Below are 26,207 nucleotides of genomic sequence, written 5' to 3' on the forward strand. Positions count from 1 at the left end.
TGACATTATGTTTGAGAGGGAGGTTTGTCAGAATCCTGCTCTGAATCATAGGAAGTGCATATCCGATTTTCTTTTTTTCTTTTTTTTTAGGGGTGAATAGCCTCTCCCAGTCACTAAGTGCTAACCAGACGATTGCAAGCAGCCTCACCCACCTTGACCTCTCAGGGAATGTTCTGCGTGGGGATGACCTTTCTGTATGTTTGTCCATTTAACTATGACATTCAGACTAGTTCTCTTATGCTGTTTCTGCTGTCCTTGATATCTTGACTTTATACTTTTTAATGACAGAATAGCATTTAAGGAGTTCGATAAAGTTTGCAATGTCTTCAAACCACCATTTAAATAAGTAGTGCGGTTCTTTTATACCTTCAGAATAAATGTTTAACCAACAGATAATGTATATCATAATGAGCAAAATATTAAAGAATTTAACCATACTTTAATATATAAGGAAATAAGGACTTTACCAGTTTTAACTGAAAACAGATGTTATTATGGAAATTACCAATAAATGTGTTATACTTTATTATTATTTTTTTTACAGTACCTGTACAATTTTTTAGCCCAGCCAAATGCCATTGTATACCTGGATTTATCAAACACCGAATGTGCCATTGACATGGTAAGTTTCTCAGTTATCCAAACATATTTAAAATTAAAAAGACAGATTTACCAATACCAAGAAGGCAATACAGACATGAATTTTGAGTAGGTATGAAATAATAAAATAATTATTTTGTGCTCACTATAGACGTTAAAGGGATAATGTCATGGGGAAAAAACATTTTTTCAAAATGAATCTGTTAATAGTGCTGCTCCAGCAGAATTCTGCACTGAAATCCATTTCTCAAAAGAGCAAACAGATTTTCTTATATTCAATTTTGAAATCTGACATGGGGCTAGACATATTGTCAATTTCCCAGCTGCCCCAAGTCATGTGACTTGTGCTATGATAAACTTCAATCACTCTTTACTGCTGTACTGCAAGTTTCCCCCCCAGCAGCCAAACAAAAGAACAATGGGAAGGTAACCAGATAGCAGCTCCCTAACACAAGATAACAGCTGCCTGGTAGATCTAAGAACAGCACTCAATAGTAAAAACCCATGTCTGACTGAGACACATTCAGTTACATTGAGAAGGTAAAACAGCAGCCTGCCAGAAAGCATTTCTCTCCTAAAGTGCAGGCACAAGTCACATGACTGGGGCAGCTGGGAAAATGTCTAGCCCCATGTCAGATTGATTTCAAAATTGAATATAAAAAAATCTGTTTGATCTTTTGAGAAATGGATTTCAGTGCAGAATTCTGCTGGAGTAGCACTATTAACTGATGCGTTTTGAAAAAAACATGTTTTCTGATGACAGGATCCCTTTAAACTACTTAAACCTACAAACACATACAAGCTGTGGCATGCCTTCAATAATGTTGTAACCTGGCTATTTTCATTACTATCCTTTTTCAGGTGGCTAAACCCCAGTAATGTCAGAACAGATCCCCTGAGCTAAGTGCCTCAGGGCTGTGTAAATGAGGGATATATTGGCCAAATAAACAATAGCAGTTCAGGCAAACTAACACTGCCAGTTTAGTTTTACCGCTACATATTGAAAAAATAGGATAAGACTACAATGTGATGGAGCAGAATAAATGTGAATAAAATGTGATGGAGCAGATTTCAGCTTCAAAACTCATTCTCCTGTGATTCTGCATCAAAACCCTCTCCGTATCTTAGTTTTTTCATATTTAATCCATATTTTTGCATTTGCAGTTCACACTTTATTGATTTATGTTATAGGTATGTGGAGCCCTTCTTCGCGGTGGCGTGCAGCATCTTGCTCAGTTAAATCTATCAAGAACAGTTTTTTCTCACAGGTTTGTTGCATATTTATCACTGGTTATTTTAAGAGAAGTCTTCGGTTTTCCTGTATGTACTCAGTATATACATAATACAGAGTATATAATATAGCACTACCTTTGCTTTTAATATGTCTCTATATTACTATTATTTTTTAATATAGCACTGACATATTCCACAGCACATCAGTCCCTGCCCCATGTAGTTATAATCAAAGGTACTTATCACATTCATACACCCTATGGTTAGTTTTTTATCAGGGACCAATAAACCTTTGTATAAGACAGACAAGCTTGATTCACTTACTGAACTGCATAGACTTGGAAATTTCCATACACACACCTCTCGGATTATGGAAATTCTGCTGACCATCTTGCACCACCACTTTTATCATGCAGGTAATGCATGTCCATATTACATTGTACATGAACAGCCATCCATACATCAGATTACACAGACAATTCTACTACACCCTTTTAATGTACATTGTGTTTTTACATGCCCTGTGTCAATATTGTATTTTATGTTTACACAAAGACTGTAGACCTAATGTTTTGTTTGTGTATTAGGTTTGTCCAATACTTCAATTTACATAAACTTCATGTTCATTAATGTTCAAGTTGCTAGTTGTATTTGGTTCTCTACATTCTCTTTAAACCTGCTCTCCTTGCTTTGGAATTATCTAAGAAAAGTTACTATTCTGTATAGGGCATGCTGTGCTGCATTTTGGCAGTCTGATATTCAGTTTTGTCCTCTGCAAGCTCTTTTTTTTTAAAAATTTCTTTTGCCTCTAAGTAGAATGAGGAGCTTTGTGGTTGCTGGGGCCCAGGGGTGGTGTGGGGGCACCGAGGCCCCCAGTCCGACTCAGATTTTTAAAGTTTATTAATTTTGTTTGGTCCTGGTAAATGCGATGTATAATTATAGAGCCAGATAAATATAGATACTGACAACGCACAATATTAACCGGCCCTGTGTATTGTGGTCTTTTATACAACAGGAGTTGCGACAGTATAGTTAAAGAAAAGTTTGACTATACCTAATTTGAACTGACTGGTACGACGCCAATAATAAAAGCAAAGTTTTTTACAGGTGTATTCATCTATAGCAACCAATTAACAGGTAGCCTATAATGGTCACCTTCTTACCTGCAGGCTGCTATGGGTTACTGCACCTGGGCAAGGTATTAGCCTTTTATTTAATTAATATATGGGCATGTGTTTCAAGCACAAATGCTCATGTGTTCAAGAAACAATTTTTTGGATGGCCATTTAAGGGCTCTTATGTTCCTCTTTCCTAAATGTATTTCTCTTCGCTTTTTCCGGATTTACACCAGGGTCCAGATAATGTGTTATTGTAACAGCCATCATAATTGTACATTTTTTAATCAACAGAAAAGGAAAAGAGATTTCACCATCAATCAAGCAGTATTTCAGCAGCTCACTTGCTCTGACACACATCAACCTTTCAGGCACCAAGCTGTCTTCGGAACCCCTAAAGTGAGTTGGTTCCGCATTGTAGCAATCATTATATTTCTTGTGGGTGTAATCTTAATAGAATATGTACAGTATATGTGCTTCAAATTGCAAAAATCCAATACATAAGCAATAAACCGGAAAAAAAAATTCTTCAGAGCCACATTATAGGGGGTGTTCATAAAAAAAATGATTTTATTAATATCCTCCATATGCAGCTATGGGAGGGGGCCTATGTACTCTGTACTGGCATTGATAAAAAATACAATGCTGCTCTTGCCAACTGAGACATAATGATTAATGAGCCCTTCTTTATTTTTACATCCATAATTGAAGTTCATATAATTTCCTGCACTCTGGTTTTAAAGTCATTTACTGTAAGTATCACTTTGGAGGAATTTGTATTAAATGAACAGATAGCAATATTGTGTAGCAATGGCAAGAACTATGTCAGAAGAGAAATGTCTGTTTCATTTTAGATATAAACACTGGAAGTATTTCCCTCTGTGAAAGCCAATTTAATGAAATGTTATTTATATTGCACCTAATTCTATTAAAAAGAAGTCAACTGCATAGATGTTTTTGGAAGGCAATTAAATATGGGCACATAATTAGATCTGTAGCCTGCTTATTTGCATAAACAATTTGTCCCCATGGTAATTGCATTAGTAAATGACCAAAGGAATGATCAATGCTCGCACAGTTCTGGGAAATCATGCTTGATCTTTAGTGCCCTCATTTAGTTTTGTGGATATAGTGCCCTTTACAGTGAAACCATAGTTCTGTAGCAAGCATTCCTAGAGGGATTTGGAGAATCTAACATTAGATTGCATTTGGAGAATTTGCATAATCCGGTAGCTGTAATAGTTTCAGTCTTGCTTTTTATTCATTATCTCTTAACCACCATTTTTTCTGCCTTGCTTGATTTTGTTGAGATGGTTTTAAATTATATTTTGTTTTGCACGCATTAATTGATGCTTGGATCACATAAAATGGGATGAAAATTATATAATTATTGAAAGTATAATTTGTCGTGCCTGGGCAAGTCAAGCCTGTGCTTATTTAATCTTTAGATCTCCCTGGTTTTAGTAAGCTGGCCATGCACAGATATTCTTAAAATGTTGATTCCCCCCTTCAGATCGAGTTGACAACTTGTCTTCCTGTGTATAGGCCCTTTCCCATTGCCTCACCAATACAACAAAACACAACCAGATATCTATTGTACCGTTTTGAAAATCTTATTGGGCAGGGACTGATACTTGTATGTGTTGACGTTGTCCTCTCCTGACGGGCCTGCATAGGTGCTCGTTATGATCCAGTTGTTACCCAGTGGCCAAATGATCAGATCAGGATGATTTGGTCCAGAACATAGATGGCTATATAGTGAAGGTCACCAAACACTAGATCTTAAACTAGATCTTAGTTTATAATTGATGCTCCTCTGCTATTTACCACAACTACTAACCCTATTCCTGTTAGGTGACAGTCCCCTTTGCAGCCCAAACTTAGCTTCTATGTTATTTCAGTGAGGTACCACTTATGCCTTTGTGAAGTAATAGGTTAATTGATGTGCGTTTGCACCGGTTAAGCCGCCATACGCTTTCAGATCATACAGCAAACATTAGAATATTGATTGTACGTTTTAATGAAACTATCTAGAATTAACAGCCTAGAATTAGTCTTCATACCTAGAACAGAGGTGGGGGTAGTGACAGTGGAGGAACCCAGAAGGTAAATAACTTGAGATGCATAAGAAAGAGTGGCACAGGAGCACTATTCCAAAATACTAATAAACTAAGGACATGTGTAGTTCAGCCTTTAGTAGCAGTTTTTCTGCAGCATTTTACCCTACTGTTCATGTGCAATTCCACAGAGATCAATGAAGTAGAAAAATCACAGGATCCAGAAGAGCACTGCAGGTTCCCTAATTACTAGTATACTCATGTAAAATATATTCATTTAATATACCATAATTGCTATGTAATAACACTGCATTATTAAATGTGGCAATGGTTCATACTGGCACAAAGAATACAAATTTCAGGATTAAAGCAATTATTTTCCTCTAGAGTAAAGGAGATAAAGTATCAAATATCTAACATGCTGGGTGTTTTACCAATAAGTAAATAACATATGTTATCCATTAATTACTGTGAAACTGAGAACACACAGACAGATTTCCATGTTAATATCTTCCAGGGCTCTATTACTTGGGCTGGCATGCAACCCTAATCTGAAGGAGGTGTCTCTAGATCTCAGCAACTGCGAGGTATGATATATTCTGCACAAATAGATAAGAGGTTAAACATGGCAGCAAGCTATCCAATCCCACTTGTAATTGAAATGTTATTATTAATATTTTTACCGATGATTATTTAAGGGGAAATCTTTCTTAATTGTTTCTTTAGGAAAAACACTAAATTTTTCTTGTGTAAATATTTAGGTTAATAAGGAAATGTAAGTGCAATATATAGTTATTTCATGCAGTGGACTGAAATGTTTTAGTATTTGTCATATCTCTGTATTGTTCCAACACATGGATGCTACATATATTACATGTCTAACTCTTTGAGGTGGCCACTTTTCGTCTTACTTTTTTGCTTAGAAATGAAACTTGAAAAAAACTACTGATGCATCTTTCTTCTATTGGAATTAGGGATGCACCAAATTCAGGATTCGGCCAGGATTAGTCCTTTTTCAGCAGGATTCAGATTCGGCCGAACCCTTGTGCCTGGCCACGTCGAATCCAAATCCAAATTTGCATATATAAATTAGGGGCGCGAAGGGAACTTGTGACTTCGCCAGAAAACAAGGAAGTAAAAAAATGTTTTCCCACTTTTTCCTTTACCGCCTCTAATTTGCAAATGCAAATTAGGATTCAGATTTGGTTCCGTATTTGGCCGAATCTTTCACAAAGGATTCAGGGATTTGGCCGAATAGTGGATTTGGTGCATCCCTTATTGGAATACTTTATTCCAACCACTGTCTGAAACTGTAATTTAAAGGGATGTGAGATTAACAAAGTACCAAACATAATAACTCTTGCCACAATTATTTACATGTAGCATGGGTATTATGCAAACCCTTAATGGAGAATGGACTTTTTTTCTGCATTCATAGTTATCCATTGTGAGTACAGATACAATACACATTAATACATAATATGATGTGTCGCCATGAGGTGAGATGCATTAAACTATATCTCTCATTAAAGCTTATAAACACAGAAAGTAAGGTTCTTTAAATGTGTCCATCATTTTGACGGGCAGACAGTAATTACACCTCTCGGAGCAATATTATGTCTGAGATGTTCACAGAGACAGATTTCCTTGCATTTGTCAGTTTACCTCAGATCAAAGACAACACTGTTCCAAAGTACAGGTATGGGATCCATTATCAGGAAAACTTTCATCCAAAACACCATTTCCCTATGTTTTTCATGTTAACTAGGTTTGCATATTTACATTTTGATGGCAAAAATGCAGTTGAATATTTAATTTTTAAATACTTAGCCTTAAGGTATACTACACCACATTACAGAAATACTCCCTACACAGAAAACCCCAGATCCCAAGAATTCTGCATACCTGTGTAAAAACCAGTAAGGTTTACTATTAAAATACAATGTAGGTTTTTTACATTCCCTTTTTAGACAATATTTCTATAATCTGACATGTTATTGCATGCAGAAATTTGCATGTATGAGCACTGTTATGTACATATATTTATAGCTATGTGCAGTTCATGAACTAGCAGCTATAAAAGCAACTGATTCATTACCATCTTCTTTAAAAGAACAGTTGTATTTAAGGAAACATTGGACTTCTTTTCTTGCTTTTTGTGAGCTGACGGAAAATTACCTTTCTACTGAAATTGAGATGTTTATACACAAAACATGTTTTTCATTAGGAGATACTGTATAAAAAATGGCCTTTTGCATTGAGTACAAAGCATCAATTCAAAAGTTGCTGAATTTGTTTTGTGTACATTTTATAAAGAGCTTGAATTGAATTTCTTTCTTCGGGAACATTGCTGGCAACAGCGTGCATCATGTCAAACTATGTAAATATATAAAGAGCAGCGTTTTGCATTGTAAATTACCCCTTTCGTGTATACGTAAATTAGTTATTACATTATATACAATTTATTATATTACAAAATGTATTTTATTTTAAATTCGGTTTTATTTTAAATTCGGTTCACATTACTCAGACAGTTCAGTATACTGTACTCAACATTAGGAAAATGTTAAGTAAAAGTGGCCATTTAGGTTCAGTAATCTGAAACATCGTCCCACACACAATGAATGAATGGATGTATGCTGTATGATGGGCCATACATTTCATGGCTGCCTGTTCTATTTTTTAACTTATTCAGCCAGCTCCTCTTCACTTCTCAACTGCCAATTTTCAAACTGGCTTGATTGAAGAATTTAGCAACATCCATAGTATGTAGATATTTATCAGGCCACTATGCAAGCACCAAAATTTGTACAAAAGGTAGTTTTCCAATTATAAAGGTATCCATGGCCAGCTTAAGTGATACAGTTGTTGAACCTGTTATCCAGAATGGTCGGGACCTGGGGTTTTCGGGATAATGGATCTTGCCATAATTTGGTTCCTCATACCTTAAAGGAACAGTAACGTCAAAAAATAAAAGTGTTTTAAAGTAATGAAAATATAATGCAGTGTTGCCCTGCACTGGTAAAACTGCTGTGTTTGCTTCAGAAACACTACTATTGTTTATATAAATAAGCTACTGTGTAGCCATGGGGGCAGCCATTCAAAGGAGAAAAGGCTCAGGTTACACAGCAGATAGCAAATAAGCTCTGTCTGTCTAATGGTGTTATCTGTTATCCATTAGCTAACCTGTGCCATATAGCCATTTTTCAATTTCCACCATTGCTCCACAGCAGCTTGTTTATATGAACTATAGTAGTGTTTCTGAAGCAAACAGATCAGTTTTACCAGTTCGGGGCAACACTACATGATACTTTCATTACTTTAAAGCACTTTCATTTTTTGGTGTTACTGTTCCTTTAAGTCTGCTAGAAAATCATGTAAACATTAAGCAAACCAAATTGACGTGCTTCCGATAAGGAGTAGTTGTATATTAGTTTGGATCAAGTACAAGGTACTGTTTTATTATTACAGAGAAAAAGGAAATCATTTTTAAAAATTTGGATAAAATGTAGTATATGGGGACGACCTTTCTGTAATTCGGATCTTTCTGGATAACGAGTTCCCAGATTACGAATCCCATACCTGTACCTTTTACTGGCTGACATGGTAGATTACAAGAAGAGACCTAATTGGTTTAATGCTTGCAATTTTTTCAGTGTCATTGACATGAGCCTCCTACAGACTTACATGCTATACCTCCCCAATCTGTCACTATACACATTCCACCTAAACAGTAGTTCCCTAGCTGAGACTTTTGCTAAAGTCAGTTGGAACATAGGAAAATAGCATCCTACCTTGTATATTTGCTCTACTCTTTCTATGCCCAATCAATAAAATAGTCTAAAAATAAATGAGAAGAGCACTCTTCAAAGTATAGCCATTACCTGGCTTAGCAGACATTTATTGAGATCCACATTTTACACTAGTTTTTCTGAGGCTCATCATGCCTTATTAAATAAGTACTCAGTAAGTGTCTGCTAAGTGACCTTTTAATGACTTAATTATGACGAGTAAGAAGACACTGCTCTTTCACAAAAATTACATTATCTCTACATTTATTAACAACACTACGTGGAAATTTGTGAACTTTTTGAATTATATTATTTGATTATTCTGTTAATACTCTTTTTTTATGAACTGTCAGATTCACTAATTGATGAATTTGGTATTTTGAAAAGTTAATGTTTTGTTGTTATGTAAAATTTATAATAATTTTTTTTGCACTCAATGCTTTTGACAACCCATGTAATGGCAGCCTGGACTCACAGTTTTTACACATGTCTGACAAAAACATGCTGCTTCCCATGGCTCAAAGCTACAGTATCTACCTTGCTTGGTACCCCCTGGAAGTAGCACCAGCAGTCATGATAGGCCAAGATTTAGCAGGAACCTTTCATAATACAAAGCCGTCCTTCTCTGAATAAAGCCGTTTTGCAGCATTTACCATCTCTATAATCCGTTCTCAAAGGACATTTTCTCTTTGCCATAATACAGTTCTGCTACTAATATGCTTTATGAGGTCTGAATAAAGTGATACTTCAAACAGGCAAAGGCAAATTTCTGAGCTAGCCATCTTGTATGTTTTTTTTTGCTAATTTCTAGCATCTTGCATTGAGGCATTTGTGTGTTTCTGAAGCAAGGAGATACCATATAACTTTAAGAAACTGTACACAGAAGTGTAATTAACAAAGCAAAGTTATCTCGCTAACCAAAATTAAAATTAAATGAAGGGTGAAATGTGTATACTGTAGATATAGTTTTAATAATCCTTGTTCTTTAGAGGGTAATTTACTAAGTGAACATGTTCTTTCCATTTACCTCTCAGGATTTCTATGTCATTACCTTTATATAAAATAAATGATAGCTAATTAGCAGATTGTTTTTATGGGTTGGGATTACATGGGGTCCATTGAAGCAAGTTCTGCTTATTTGCACAGGTATTTGGTCTACTTATTGTATTTGCTTTTTCCTGTAATGCATCCAAAGCTTGGTCACTGTGTAAGTACCATTCTTGCCTTACCACAAGAGCTCACAGGCATGCCTAAACACCATTTCCTCTCCTAATCACCTAACATTTTCAGACATTTCACACCATGTTTTTTTGCATCAATATACACTTTCATTGCTGCCTACATGAAGCAGATATGACTTTCTGAGCCTACCTTGGGAATACCAACTTTTTGGAGGACAGTTGGCATTTACCAATCTTAGCATTTAAATATAGAGGAAATATATAGGACAACAAAGCAGACTGCCAGTTGAAATGGCACCGATATATTGTGTGATAATAGAGTGAGGAACAATTATATTATTATTATATTGTATACAATTTACAAGCCTGAAGTTTGATTTACAGTATGGGAGAAATATGTTATTGAGAGGCAACAATTCCTATCAATATAGTATTATACATTCTGAATGTATTCATTTGGTTCCTTACACATATATGCTTGATAGAGACAAAAGGACTTGTGGTCCTTTCATCACAGCTATTTGAAGTGGTGAGTAAAATGTCTTCTTTCCGATCTGGATCCAGGGAAGAAACCCTCAAATGATCTATCTATCTATCTATCTATCTATCTATCTATCTATCTATCTATCTATCTATCTATCTATCTATGTCAGAGCTTATCTGTTCAACTCTCTTAGCTAAATGCAACATGATGTCCTCTCAAGATAACACAGCAGTAAGTGTTAATACGACTTTCAGATAAAGGGCAGTTAATTCTGCTCTGGATCTTTTGAGAAAAAAACTCTTAATTCTGTGTGTGTTTAGAACCCACAAAACAGACCTAATTTTTGCTAGAATAGAGATTGAAATGGGCATTGAGCATCAGGAAATACTATGTAAATTACATTCACTTTTCCCATAACTACCCTACTTTACACACCATATTACATATGCATTTACAAATATAAATAAATACATTCTTTATTCTGTTTGACATTGTTTTTAGTGTAGTAATGTAATACAAAGTAATTACAGAGATGTTCTCAAGATGACTGTGTTGCATAACCATTGTTAAAACATTAGGTTAATGGCATTCAATGCATCTACTGGTGGCGAGTACACTGCTACCACCCCCTTTGGGCAGTAAATTTCATGAACATGGCATCCGCCTGGCACTGGCCTATTTTGGACATAAAATTCACACTTGAGCAGTTAATGCACAAAGGGAGTGGTATCAGGCTGTGCTGACATACAGTACCAGTACAGTGTCACACGTACAGTACCATTGATGTAAACTGAATCCTTATCTGTAATTTGTGGCATCAATTGTTTCTTTTTGATTTTTCTTAGTTAAGATCAGCAGGAGCTCAAGTTTTAGAAGGCTGCATAGCTGAAATTCATAACATCTCAAGCCTTGATATTTCTGACAATGGTAAGTGATATGCCACATTCCTTGTAAACTGCACAGGAATTTAATTAGATAACATGTGTAATTGTAAGGTTTTCATAGACAAAATGTCTTCCTACTTAATACTTACATACTTTCATAGTTCTTTTTAACTGTTAACTAAAGCTGGCCATACATAGGCTTATTTTGACGCCGCTCTGTGAATGATACAAACAGCTAAACAATAATTTGAACAAATGATTCACCCATCCATGTTAAACAAAATGTGTGGAGACTCTCATGGTATCTTTGTGGTCTAGGCTACAAGATCTAACATATATTAACTGATGGCTGTCCCTTTTCACTTATTTGGCACAATTATAGACACAAAGTAACCCTTTCCAGAAATTTTTAGAAACAAAACTACTGTTTAAAAAAAAAAAAAGTACCTTTATACAGTACTGGTAGTCTTCATATTAATATTTCTACAGGGACTGTTCAATGAGATGGTCTTTTAAAAAAACATTTTCCCTAAATTTAAATCCTCATCATGGATGCCCTTTATATATGAATAAAGCAGTTTCTGGACTTGAGAAAACTTGAACTGTATATTTTCTGTTTTGCAGTAATTCTTATCATTGGAGCAGCAGATATGTATCGAGTGCAATTTGTTCTTTTATGTACTGTTTATTGTGAATGTCAACCCAAAATATTTATTTTGCCTAATAGAAGAAAACATAATTCTAAGCAAAATACATTAATTAAAATGTTTCTGTGGTTTTTAGGTTATTTGTATATGTAATGCTACTGAAAGCAGTGATTTTTTTTTTCTTCCTATTATCTTCCCTTTTGGCTCAGACTGTTAAAACAATATAACACAAGGCAGCTGATTAACAGACCTATTTTTGCTGGGGAACTCAGACTTTTGCAGCAGCTAGGAGTTAGGTAAATACTGTTTTCAGTAGCAATTGTTTTTACAAACTTTTAAAACACTGAACATTCTTAATAAATTCATATTGGAAAGTTGCTTAGAATTATGTTTTCTTTTTATTAGACCAACTTTTATTTTGGAATTGACTTGCCCTTTAAACTTATTGCAAGAGCAACCGTGAGTTTTCCCTTAACATTAAACATTGGTGGCAGCTCTGAGATTTAAGCAATGAAAGTTCTGCTTATATTTAATGATACTGAGGCTAATGCTACACTGGTGGGCTGGCACAGTGGTTCTGGGTGCAGAAACAGAAGACAGCAGATAAGAGTGGAGGTGCAGTTTCTCAGCTGTTTATAAGCAGAATAGAAAACAGTCCGGTGTGGTATTAACCCTAAGTGTAGAGTTCAGTAAGTTGCACAACTAATTAGCAATTGATTTATTTGTGAGCTATGTCTTCCATTCTTGTCTATTCTTCTGCCCCCTTTATCCCGCATTTATCTCCTCTGGTCTGTCCCACCATTCTTCCCTCTGCTGTATGATTCAATCTTCTATCTTTCTTATCAGCTGCCTTTCATGTCCTTCACTATTCCCTACTGCTCTCAGTACCAGTTGTTCTCCCCTACTTTCTCTGACATGATTTTTACTGCATTGTTATATGGCATGTACATTTCCACAATGACCTCCCTCTATACAGTGATGTAAAGCTTGTGCTCAAGGGTGGAATATAACTAACTGGCTGACATAACAATTGTGGTTCAAAACATAAATTTACCACAGAGCAGATAGCCAAAAAACGTGTATTTAACCAGGTTATATTGGCTAGTATTTTAATTGAAAAATAGAGGAACAAAATTCCTAAATTACACCATGTGGAAAGCTAGTAATCCCATTTAAATCCACTGCTTTATTTTAAAGTTTTTCCCTCAGTGCACATAAGCTTGGAAAGAAACAGAATCAGATATATATCAGCTGTGTAGTTAGTTTACTTTGATCACTTTTAAATCGATTATTTTATGTTTTGCTTAGGTTTAGAATCAGACCTCTCAACCCTTGTCGTCTGGCTCAGTAAAAATAGATCAATAAGGCACCTGGCTTTAGGAAAGAATTTCAACAACATGAAATCCAAGTAAGAACTTCTCTTTTTGTTTCAGTGTTTCACCTATAGTATGTTACAGTTATTTCTCTAAAACAGACTTTGTCTCTTATTCTGCAGAAACCTTATCCCTGTCCTGGACAACTTGGTACATATGATACAAGATGAAGAATCGGTAAGTGTAACTTAAAAGATATATATTTCAAAGTGTGCACAGGTCAAAAATGATTTGTTCTCACACAAAGTTCTTTGTGCTCTCACCACAATTTATTGTGTGCACTGGCCTTAAAAGCGCACAGCGTAAAGGGAACATTTGCTGGATTGAGTTGTTGGGATCAGCCTATATAAGAGAGTGAGATGGTGATGGCTGCTGCCTTTGATCACTTTGTCACTTGTAGTTGAATAAGCACACTCCCGGTGGATTTTACAAGCTTGTTCTCTGTCTCTGGCAGTTGAAACTGATCTCCGTCTCTCCAACTATCTTTGTTAAATATGACATGTCTCCCTGTTTGTAGCAGCTGATTGCATTTTGATCACTATGCCAATCGAGTGCAACCACTGGCAGTTTCTTAGCACTAACTGTTGTAGGTTTTTCCTTTGAAATCTGAAATCATGCTGACCATATTAAATATGTTTTGCCATCAATGTTTTCTTTATTTTCTTCATGTTGGATGTCCTCCCATGCTTTATAGTGCCAGTATACCATCACTTTTATTTTATTTGAATTTTTCAAAAAAATATTTTGATAGACTTTGCTAGGTTCTGTAAAGGAGAACTAAACCTCCCCAATGAGAAAAGCACCTACCTACTACCCTAAATAGCGCCCCCCACCCTGCTTCCACCAGACATAGTTCATTACCCCTGAAAGTGTCCAGAATACATTGCTAACTATTAACTGGAAGACTACTTCAACCCAAGATTCGTAATAAATGTCGCCCGTTAGCTCCGCTGCGCTTACTCTGCACCAATACGTGAGCAATGTATTCGGGACACTTTAAGAGGTAATGAAGCAGGGTGGGGGGACTATCTAGAGTAGTAGGTAGGGGCTTTTTGTATTGGGTTTTTATTTCTTTAATGTGAATTTGTTTACGGATTCTGTCTGACTGTCAATGTCCCTTTTCCTTTTAAGACACTTACTTGTTACTCTGTTTATCATTTGTCAGTATAATAATGCTCTTACAAGAAACCAGAAGGTTTAGATTGGTGGAGCATGTTGCATTTGGCATAACTGAGGGCATGGTAAACTGAAATTGGCCTGAAACAAAAGCAGCAACAAACAAAAATACTAAAAAAAGACATCTTATGGAAAATGTTTTGTGTTTAGATGTGCATCAGAGCCATAGATTTTATGATCCATGCCAACAAGTGAAATAAAAAAAAAAAGATAATACATAAACACGATGCTTGGAGGCTTAGAACTGATATTGTATTATCCAAACGGTGCGTATTTTGCATAACCAATACACAAATGCATTTGTGTACACGGTTTATGGAACTTTTTATTGATTCCGTTATTATCCTTTGTTTATATAGCACAGACACGTGTACTCAGCTTTTTAAAGAAATGACAATGGGTTAATTTCTTGAACCAGGTTAAAATGTGAGTGACAAAGCATCCAAAATACCCTACCTGTTGCTGGCCATTTAAATTTACCCAGAGTGATTTCAGTGCTGGGGTTTTTGGTTGTTTTATTGCAATGACTACCCGTCAGTCTTTGCGCATAGAGGGACTGTTTATCAACTGCATCAGTCCATGCCCGTATAAAGATATTCTCAAGTTGGGCAGAGCATTCAAACTCTTTCTCAATAGTGCCCTGGTAAGAAAAATTTTAGTGACAATTAATGGTTAACTCTATAGATTAGTTTTATGTTAATGTTGATTCTGATGAAGGTCTAAAATCACAAAAAACAAATCCCTCATTTAGGGGAATGGAAACTTTAAGATACCCTTTGCCCAGGTAGCTGTTCTATCTCTGTATAATGCTTCTATTAATACAATAAACCAAGCTTGTATTTTGTGTATGCGCTAAATCATTCTTTTTTCAGTTACCAATGTATGAAATTATAACTAAAACATTTGCCTTCTGGAGACCATTTTTTTTTTGTTCTTTCCGCAGCCTTTGCAGTCACTTTCTTTGGCTGACTCTAAATTGAAGACAGATGTTACAGTTATCATAAATGCCCTTGGTAGCAATACGTCCCTGACCAAAGTAGATATTAGTGGAAATGCCATGGGGGATATGGGAGCCAAAATGTTGGCCAAAGCTTTGCAAATAAATACCAAGCTAAGGTAAGAGAAGATGAAACTCAGCCTGTATAAATTATGTTGTAATCCTAATTCTGATTATCAAGATAAAATTAAACAGGGCCACTCATGTTGCTTTATTTAAAAGTTAAACTTGGCAAATTCTTCTAACAATCTGGCCATAAGAGGGTGGATTTATTTGCGGAGGTAACCTCACCCCTCCCCTTTAAAATCTACATGTGAAATTACTTGCCTGTAAAATGTTTCAGAAAAACAAGGAGTTTCAAAGTAATTAAAACTTTGGCTTACAAGACTGCTTGTTGATGATGGAACACAGGCAAGACCATTAAAATTCCAATAATCAGCTTTTTCTTTGTAAAGTTTTTGTTGATATTTTTTTCTTCATCTTTACTTTATTGCAGAACAGTGATCTGGGATAAGAATAATATCACTGCCCAGGGATTTCAGGATATTGCCGTAGCTTTAGAGAAGTAAGTTTGACAGCATTAAATCTCTAATGACTTTTTTTTTCACAACAAAATCTCACTGCACAACAGTGACATTTTTATCAACTTTTTTTTAACTGTTTTTGTTTAGCTGAAAAAAATCATTATTCAATTGATAAAAACAGAAATATGTATGTGTCTGTATATTGTTCTCCCTAAGGTAAATTATGCACTTTCACAAAGCCTTTTAAATAGCCTATGCTTGTCTGATCTCTTTCTGTTCATGTCTTTCATGTGCTATAGCATTTTACAATACATACAGTGTCACCCATGAGCTGCAAATTTAATGAAGAACTTTAGTTTGGTCCAGATAACATCATGTTCAAAGGTTGCCTATGCAGCTCCTCATTCATTTTTGTTTCAAATGAAAAAAATGGAAGTTCATAGTTATTGACAAATCCATACATTGCATTATATATAAGATCTGTTATCCAGAATACTCAGGACCTGGGGTTTTCCAGATAACCAATCTTTCTGTAATTTGGATCTTCATACCTGGTCTACTATAAAATCATGTAATAGGCTGGTTTGGCCTCCAATAAGGATTTAATTATATCTTATTTGGGATCAAGTACAATGTACTGTTTTATTATTGCAGAAAAAAGGAAATCAGTTTAAAAATAAATTATTGATAAGTATTATTTGGATAAAATGGAGTCTATGGGGGACAGCCTTTCTGTAATTTAGAGCTTTCTGGATAATGGGTTTCTGGATAAAGGATCCCATACACACATATATATTTATTTATTTTTATATGTAGTATTTATCCATGTCTAACATGATTGTGTATATAAAGTATATAGATTGTAAGAAGTATAAGATGAACAGAACTTTTGATTATAGAATCGCCAATTATAAGCAACTTTTTTTTAAAAAAAAAATCTAGTTTTTTAATTGGTTGCCTTCTTCTTCTGACTCTAGCTTTCAAATGGAGGTCACTGACCCCACCTAAAAACAAATGCTCTGTAAAGCTACAAATGGGGAGGCCCATTTATCAAAGGTCGAATTTCGAATTCATGTGAATTTGTTATTTAATTAGAATATACTCACAATTCGACTGGGAGGTTATTTAAGAGAAAAATTGAATGTCTTATATTTGATCTAATGGTTCAGAACCGAAAATTGAAATCATATTCGATTCATACAAATAGAGTTTTTCCCGAAAAAAAACCCTTGAATGTCAGGAAGGCTGTTAACATCTCCAAATGGCTCAACAGACATCTGCCATTGACCTGTACATGAACTCGACTGATTCCATGGTCGAGGTGTAATAAATCTCACATTAGAATTTACATTCGGGGGATTAAAATTCGAATGTGTAAATTTTGAAACTCGAAAATTTGAATTTACTATTCGACCCTTGATAAATCTGCCCCCTAATGTTATTGCTACTTTTTATTACTCTTCTTTCTATTCAGGTCGTTTCCTATTCATATTCCAGTCTCTTATTCAAATCAATGTATGGTTGCAGGGCTAATTTGCATAGGTTGGTGTCCACATGACTTGACCATGTGGTGTATATCAATGCACTGTAGCCATTCGTTCCAGAATATTTCTGTATGAAATAGGCTCATATCTGACTGCATTTAGCGGTGGTGCCAGATATTGCATTCTACTTGGATGTATTCTCCACCAGTGTTTCTCAGCAGGCACAAAATCATGAACATAGCCTTGCAACCTGTCTGACTCTAGCTTAAAGGAGCAGTTTAGTGTAAAAATAAAACTGTGTAAATAGATAGACTGTGCAAAATAAAAAATGTTTCTAATATAGTTAGCCAAAAATGTTATATATAAAGGCTGGAGTGACTGAATGTCTAACATAATAGCCAGAACACTACTTCCTGCTTTTCAGCACCCTAGCTCTAAATTAGTCAGCGACTTGAAGGGGGACCACATAGGACATAACTGTTCAGTGAGTTTGCAATTGATCCTCAGCATTCAGCTCATATTCAAAAGCAATAGTTGTGACACATGTGGCCCCCCTCAAGTCACTGATTGGTTACTGCCTGGTAACCAATCAGTGGAAACCAAGAGAGCTGGAAAGCAGGAAGTAGTGTTCTGTTATGTTAGACATTCAGTCACTCCAGCCTTTATGCATTACATTTTTGGCTAGCTAAATATATTAGAAACATTTTTTATTTTGCACATATGATATATTTACCCAGATTTTATTTTTATACTGAACAATTCATGTAAAGACAGTGGCAGATAATATGTTGTGTTGCCATTGGGGCTTACTGAATTAAGGTTTGTGAAGCCTCTCCAACTTTCCCATCCCATGCACTCTTCACCATTGTCCGTGCTATAAAATGTAACGTTACTTCACTGGCACACTGCTGTTTTTGCATCAGTGCAATATTACATTCTATGTTGCCAGGCACATAAATGGTTAAAGCGTGGTGTCAATATGCCAAAAGGGTGCTTAGGCCAAATGTTAATACTTAGTAATGCCTGCCAAGCTATCAGTCATTATTCATTAATATCTAGCAACCAGAGGTCAATTTTTCACTGGGGTTTTAATTGCTGCTTTGGCTCATGATTAAGTACAAATATACAGATGAAAAAAGTACCCCGTGAAGAATATCCCTTTTCATTGGTAATGTGAAAACCTTACTTAAAACCTTATAAAAGTACATTTTTCCTTAGGTAAAATTAACGTATTCGATTAGCAGCTCATAAAGAGTCAGCCTCGCAGATCTCGTATGTCGGGGGGGGGTCCTCAGGTGATTATTCTTCTTGTGGCATACCAAACTGCACAAACGTCTTTGTTGCACTACCTGAATAAAACACTCCCTGACAGGAAATAGGTGAAAAAGGCAATCTCATCTGTTCACAATTTGTACATAAATTACTAGGTTGCCACATATACCAAGGAAAGACTTCCAGAGGCAGAATCTACAATGTGCCATTCACTGGTGATGGCTTGTACTTCATTTGTCATTAGCAGTTAAACTACCTCCACAGAGACTGGACTTAATCTCATTCATCACTGAGCTCTAGGGCTGCACCAACTACAGAGACAATACTGTATCTTACATAGTGGTAGAGGTTTAACAGCCCTGCTGCCCATTTTGTCATTGCAGTTTACTATACACAAAGGGGCACGCTTCTATTTGCTTTTAATGCGCTTACCCAATCAGTACTCTGGCAAGGTTCTTTTACTAATGTTATGGGAAAATTAAATTAACAGATAAACATTATTATTTTTTAAATTGCGGCATTAACTTTGAACAGAATTGATGGAGACGTTCATTGAAGAGACTTTAGAAGTTTGATGTTAACCCTTCTCTTTCCACAGTCCCTCACCCTGCTTTATTCTGTTAGTTCTTGGGCTTTATTGGTGTGCTCTTGTAATAGTTCATCGGGATCAATTGTTTTGCTGCCTCTACACAAATTAATCCAGGTCACCTCTTATAGAACGGATTGAGGCCAAATGTGTATAAGAGTGTCTTAAGACATAATCTCAAAGCTTTAAGTTAAAAGTTAGTCTTTGACCTTGCATCTTTTTAGCTCTCATGAACTCAGATACTGCACGTAGTAAAGTGAAATGAGCTCACAGATGACATGAGACACATGAGAAATACACAGATGCTTTAAAAAAAAAAGAACTGTTTGCTAAACTTAGGGCTGTGGTACCTGTTAAAATCTGTTAAAATTAAAAAACAAAACAAAAAAAACTCAATATTCGAGATTTATTATACCCTGACCCTGGAAATAGCTCAAATCCAAAAATACACCACCTAAAACCTGTCATGGTTCTGTAGAAGCCAATGGCAGAGGTCCCTTGTACCATTTGAAGAGGTTAACAGTCTGCTTGATGTTCGAGTTTTTTTTAGAGGGTTTTGCCCAAGTTTTCAAGTTTTTTCCTCGAAAACTTGATCAATTCTAGTTTTCGGGTTCAGGGACTCAAATTAAAATTTTCACATTCAAGTTTTTTCTTAAGTAAGATACCATTTGAGTTTCGAGGTCATTCCAGTTAATTTGAGGTATAAAAAACTCTTACGTTCAGCATTTTGTAAAATCAGCCCCTTAAAGGGATCCTGTCATCGGAAAACATGTTTTTTTCAAAACGCATCAGTTAATAGTGCTAGTCCAGCAGAATTCTGCACTGAAATCCATTTCTCAAAAGAGCAAACAGATTTTTTTTATATTCAATTTTGAAATCTGACATGGGGCTAGACATTTTGTCAATTTCCCAGCTGCCCCATGTCATGTGACTTGTGCCTGCACTTTAGGAGAGAAATGCTTTCTGGCAGGCTGCTGTTTTTGCTTCTCAATGTAACTGAATGTGTCTCAGTGAGACATGGGTTTTTACTATTGAGTGCTGTTCTTAGATCTACCAGGCAGCTGTTATCTTGTGTTAGGGAGCTGCTATCTGGTTACTTTCCCATTGTTCTTTTGTTTGGCTGCTGGGGGGGGGGAAAGGGAGGGGGTGATATCACTCCAACTTGCAGTACAGCAGAAAAGAGTGATTGAAGTTTATCAGAGCACAAGTCACATGACTTGGGGCAGCTGGGAAATTGACAATATGTCTAGCCCCATGTCGGATTTCAAAATTGAATATATAAAAATCTGTTTGCTCTTTTGAGAAATGGATTTCAGTGCAGAATTCTGCTGGAGCAGCACTATTAACTGATTCATTCAGTTAGGGATGACTGTTCTAATAAATGGCTAAGATGGCAATGAATCGGGGGGGGGGGGGCTGAAGCACCCCTGAAATGGCAGACACCCTCATATTATTCTACTGTGGGAGCTTTGTAACACAACATTTAAAAGAAATTCAGAATTTTTTACTTTTTATCTTGCTTTTCCATTTTGTAATTATGGTTCATCCGCTACCATGACTGTTGGTCCAGGACAGTGCGCCTGGATCCTACGTCTACTTTGGTAAACACAGACCATTCCTATTACTTGCCTTTGTTCAAGTTCATCTGCTTGGGTAGTACTGTCACAGATTTCTGTTTAAAGATGTTTTAATTTAAAATGAATTGGCGGGGGCGTGACCAAGATGGCGCGGTGAGCGGACGTGTCTGCCTATAGCTCCGTGCACCGCTGCTTTACACCCGGCTTCTTACCCGACCGACAGTCTCCCAAGAAGGGTCTCGCTGCCTGCACGCACCTGCACGACGATGCGGAGGAACAACCCGAAGCCGAAACCGGAGGCGGCATCCAGGTTGGAGCGCTTTGCCCGAGATCCCGTTCAGCCACCATCCCCCAATCCGCCTAGTCAGCCATCTTCCCCAATAGGCCCTGAGCCCGACCAGCAGCCTGCGCCTGCTGAACCCACGCTGGGGGAAGTACTGGCGGCCATTATGGAGAGCCGTGCATCCAGCACGGCGCAGTTCGAGGAGCTCAGGATTGACATCTCCCTGATGCGTCAAGACCTGCAGAAGGTGAGAGACCGCACTAAGGCCCTGGAGGACAGGGTTTCAGCCCTAGACGACGCCATGCCTCCCCTCCACACAGATGTGCAGGCCATGAAGCTACAACTTAAGGCTGCCCTGGAAAAATCTGATGACCTGGAAAATAGGTCGAGACGGAACAATGTCAGGATAGTCGGGCTGCCTGAAAGGGTGGAGGGCACCAACCCTACGGCCTTCATAGAAGGCTGGCTTCAAGAAACTTTGGGGCCTAATACCTTTTCCAAAGTTTTTATTGTTGAAAGGGCCCACAGAGTTCCCGCGAGGCCTCCTCCGCCAGGAGCCCCCCCTCGTCCCTTTCTCCTGAAGCTACTTAATTATCGGGACAGGGATGCTGCTCTTACAGCCGCCAGAGAAAAGGGCCCAATTCAATACCAGGGGGCTACTGTGTCCTTATATCCGGACTTTTCTCCTGTCATTCAAAAGCAACGGGCCGAATTTACAGGTATCAAAAGGCGCCTTCGAGAAGCACACCTAAAGTACAGCATGCAATATCCTGCGCGTTTGCGCATCCAGGATGGTGACCATGTGCTCTTCTTCTCTAAACCGGGGGAGGTTGATGATTGGCTCAACCGGAGGGGCCCTCGTCGATCCCCAAGCAGGAATGATTGACTGCGGCAAGCCTCGCCACCAGGTCCCTATGTGTCGCCTTACTCCGCAGGGAAATTTTACCCTGTCACCCCAGGAATGTCTGGGTATTAAACTCTTCAGTAATGTTACGGGCATCGGACACCCGCAGTGAACCCTGCCTCCCCCCCTTCCCCTTCCCCCCCCTTTTTTTTTTTTTTTTCTCCTCACGTTGGTGGGTTCATCTTGAGGTATGACTAGTCCACACCTGATCCCTGTTTCTGGATCCCCGTCTTAGCCACTGGGCCGCTACCTTGCTCCGAGGTGGGCGTGGGCTCCGCTGACTCTACTTTGCCCCCTTTGGATTCACCATCTCCTACCATGGACCATCCACTGCACTCCTTGCCACACCCGTGCCTAGACTTTTGGGATTTTTTTATATATTTTTTTTTTTTTTTTTTTTTTTTTTTTTTTCCTCCGTATCCTTTCCCTTCTTGGGTTAATATTTCTGGCCCCGTGTTGGGGGCCATGCTCGTATCCTGTTTCAGGGTAACTGTTCAGCACATCAGTGCGGGCCTCAGCTATAGGCAATTGTCAGGACTTGTTGCCACCCTAGATCCCCCAGGAGGGACTGTTTTTTAACGGATATCTAGGGACTGTGCCCTGTTTATGTTCTCAAGTGTTATGGGTATTAGACTCGCTCATGTTTGGGGGTGAGTAGGGTGGGTTGGGTATGTATTATTGTGGGGTTTATGTTTCAATGTGTTTTGCAGACTACTCACTTTATGTTGACTGATGTATTATGTACACGACATGTGTTTGCTACGATATTCCATTGGTCTTGTACTACGGGATGGATACTTCGTTTGGCCTGGCATATACCCACCTCTGTGAATTATGGCTAGTTTCTCAATCCTCTCGTGGAATGTGCGAGGCCTTAATTCTAAATTTAAAAGGAGCCTAATGTTTAACTATCTGAAAAAATACCCCCCTTCTATCCTTCTTCTCCAGGAGACACACCTTACTGGGCAAAAAATACTGGCACTAAAAAAGCCATGGGTGGGTTGGCACTTCCACTCCACATTCTCCTCGCACTCACGGGGGGTTTCTATACTAATCAGGAAAAACTTGCCCTTTGAGCTCTTGAAGCTCCACTTAGACCACTTTGGCAGGTTTTTGATACTCCATGGCCTTATTGCCAACAAACCCATCCTCCTAGTTAACATATATGTGCCGCCGCCATTCGCAGTGTCGATCCTGGATCTAATGGTGACCAAACTTTCTGACTTTCCTCCCAGCCCACTCTGTATCCTTGGTGATTTTAATTGCTGCTTAAATCCTTCTCTGGATAGACTAAGCCCTGACCCCCGCACTCTGACTAACCTCACCTCATGGGCAGAGGCCCTCCGCCTAACTGACCCTTGGAGATGGAAACACCCATCCCTAAGACAATTCTCTTGCCACTCCCCCACACATAAGACCTTTTCGAGAATCGATCTAGCCCTGGTCTCCTTAGACCTCTTGCCCGTTATTGACCAAGTCAAATATTTGCCCCAAGCCCTCTCTGATCATTCCCCATTACAGCTCACATTAAGGTGGAACCCTGCGGCCACTGATAGACTGTGGCGGCTGAGCCCTATTTGGCTCAAGAACACTGCTGTGGCCGATGCCAATGCCCAAGCTTATGGGGACTACTGGACCTGTAATGCGGGTTCTGCCCCACAGCAAACATTGTGGGACGCTTCCAAAGCAGTCATGCGTGGGGCTCTCATGGGGGCCATATCACGCGCTAGAAACGCTACCTTAGAACGGGTCTCTGCCGCGGAATACGATCTCCAGCAAGCCCTTTCTACCCACACCCAGGATCCTACCCCTGCAAACTATGCTGATCTGTTAAGGGCCCAAAATACTCTTTCGCAAACCTCTATTTCCCTCACTAGGAAAGCCCTTCTCTACCAAAATCAACGCATTTTGATCAAAGTGACAAAAATAGTAAACTTCTAGCGTTTCTAGCCAAGCAGCATTCTACACCCTCGGCTGTTTCACGCATCGTACTAGATGATGGCTCCGTGGTCACAGAACCTAGGCTTATAACACAGGAATTCGCTACCTTCTATCAAAATCTCTACACTACCACGACAAGTTATTCCACAGCCCAACTTCAATACTTCTTGGACTCCATCCCCATACCTTCGCTTTCCCCTAACGATCAGGCTTTTCTTGATGCACCCATCACTCCCCAAGAAGTTAAGGAGGCCATTGCCTCACTGCCCCCTAATAAGACGCCGGGACCGGATGGTCTCCCTCCCGACTGGTATAAAGCCCTCTCGGATCAAATAATCCCAAAATACCTTGACACTCTCCAGTCGGCCTTTGATAGCGGCTCACTGCCCCCCTCACTTAATGAAGCCCTTATAGTAGTTATCCCTAAACCAGGTAAAGATGCCACCCGATGCTCTTCCTACCGCCCTATATCTCTGCTCAATACGGATGCCAAAATATTAGCTAAAATTCTTTCCTCCCGTCTTCAGCGGGTTATCCCAGACCTGATCCACCCTGACCAATCTGGCTTTATGCCTGGGCGCTCCACCAACATTAATCTTCGCAGACTCTTTACCAACCTACAAATAACACATGTGGAAATGGGGACCAGAGTTGTGGCTTCCTTAGACTCTGCTAAGGCTTTTGATTCGGTGGAGTGGGACTTCTTGTGGGAGGTCTTGGCCCGGTTTGGGTTCGGCCCTAGATGTTTAACTTGGATTAAGCTCCTCTACAGGAACCCCACAGCGCGAGTTAGAGTCAATGGCCTTATATCGCCCCCTTTTGTATTGACGAGAGGTACGAGACAGGGTTGCCCCCTTTCCCCAGCCCTATTTGCCCTTGCGATTGAACCTTTGGCGATATTGATCAGACAGTCCCCCCTGGTAAAAGGCTTAACCTTCGGCACTATACAAGAAAAAATCTCTCTATTTGCTGATGACCTTCTCATCTACCTGGCCGACCCTAATGACTCCCTTACCGCTCTTTTAGACCTGGTTAACCGCTTTGGCTCCTTCTCAGGCTTAAGGGTGAATTGGGATAAGTCTGTTCTATTCCCCATTGACCCTGACCAACCTCGACCTTTGCCAACCGAGTCCCCCCTAGAGTGGGCCACCCAGTTCAAATACCTTGGAGTGACTATCCAGGCAGATGTTTCTAAATATGTCTCTCTCAACTTGGACCCCCTCCTTACCAACCTAACCACCACACTGACCCGCTGGACGAAGTTACCCTTATCCCTATGGGGTAGAGTCAATCTTATTAAAATGATTTATCTTCCCAAAATTCTCTATTTGCTCCATAATGCGCCCATTTATCTCCCTAAGCGATACTTCAAGCGCCTTAACCAGATCATGATCCCCTTTCTTTGGAATAATAAGACACCCAGGATTGCTTGGACCCGCTTGTGTGCCCCGTGTGAGGAGGGGGGCCTAGCTCTCCCCAATTTCTATCTATATTTTCTGGCTTCACAACTTTATTATCTTCATTGGTGTTTTCACCCAGACCCATACAACCCGAACTCACAACTACAGGCTCTCCTTGTAGCTTCGTGGGAAGGCCTCCGACATTTTCCGTACCGTTCCCTTAGGGACTACGGTTCCCTGCCAACCACCTTGACCACCCCTCACAAATCTTGGCAGGTAACTCTTAGAATACTGGGCCTTGCTCCCCCATTGTTGTCCCCACACCTCCCCTTGTGGGGTAACTCACACCTACCCCACCTCAGACACCTCCCGGATTTTATATTTTGGTCTAATAGGGACATTAAATGCTTAAAAGACCTTCTTGATCCCCAGGCGTTTCCCACATATGATGCTTTACGGAATAAGACCCACCCGGCACCACTATTGTTATTTCAATACCTCCAGCTTCGGCATGCCTTTCACTCCCCAATTTGGCACTCTTGCCCCCCAACTGTCCTCCCTGGCCATAGAAGAAACTCTTCATGACCCTAGCCCTGCCAAATTGGTGTCCCGGCTATACCGCCGGCTCCTGTTATCTGGACCCAAACCCTTCCTAATCACCCAAGAGTGGTGGACTACTAAAATTGCAGGTCTTACGC

General features: G+C 38.7%; 1 protein-coding gene across 7 annotated transcripts in view; it reads left to right on the top strand.

The window, feature by feature from the left end:
- Positions 1-26,207, top strand: part of carmil1.L (capping protein regulator and myosin 1 linker 1 L homeolog) — a 165,402-nt gene that overhangs the window by 96,258 nt on the left and 42,937 nt on the right. For 4 of the 7 annotated variants that reach the window (XM_041566338.1, XM_041566340.1, XM_041566339.1 and 1 more), the window contains exons 13-23: positions 91-194; positions 545-622; positions 1,792-1,868; positions 3,243-3,347; positions 5,523-5,592; positions 9,992-10,003; positions 11,307-11,388; positions 13,301-13,400; positions 13,488-13,542; positions 15,485-15,657; positions 16,035-16,103. In XM_041566338.1, the coding sequence (XP_041422272.1) occupies positions 91-194; positions 545-622; positions 1,792-1,868; positions 3,243-3,347; positions 5,523-5,592; positions 9,992-10,003; positions 11,307-11,388; positions 13,301-13,400; positions 13,488-13,542; positions 15,485-15,657; positions 16,035-16,103 (925 nt within the window). The remainder of the gene's footprint in view (positions 1-90; positions 195-544; positions 623-1,791; positions 1,869-3,242; positions 3,348-5,522; positions 5,593-9,991; positions 10,004-11,306; positions 11,389-13,300; positions 13,401-13,487; positions 13,543-15,484; positions 15,658-16,034; positions 16,104-26,207) is intronic. The other 3 variants (XM_041566341.1, XM_018267833.2, XM_018267832.2) reach the window with 1 other exon arrangement.

Source organism: Xenopus laevis, chromosome 6L, assembly GCF_017654675.1.
Source record: "Xenopus laevis strain J_2021 chromosome 6L, Xenopus_laevis_v10.1, whole genome shotgun sequence".
In the NCBI taxonomy this organism is placed as follows: domain Eukaryota; kingdom Metazoa; phylum Chordata; class Amphibia; order Anura; family Pipidae; genus Xenopus; species Xenopus laevis.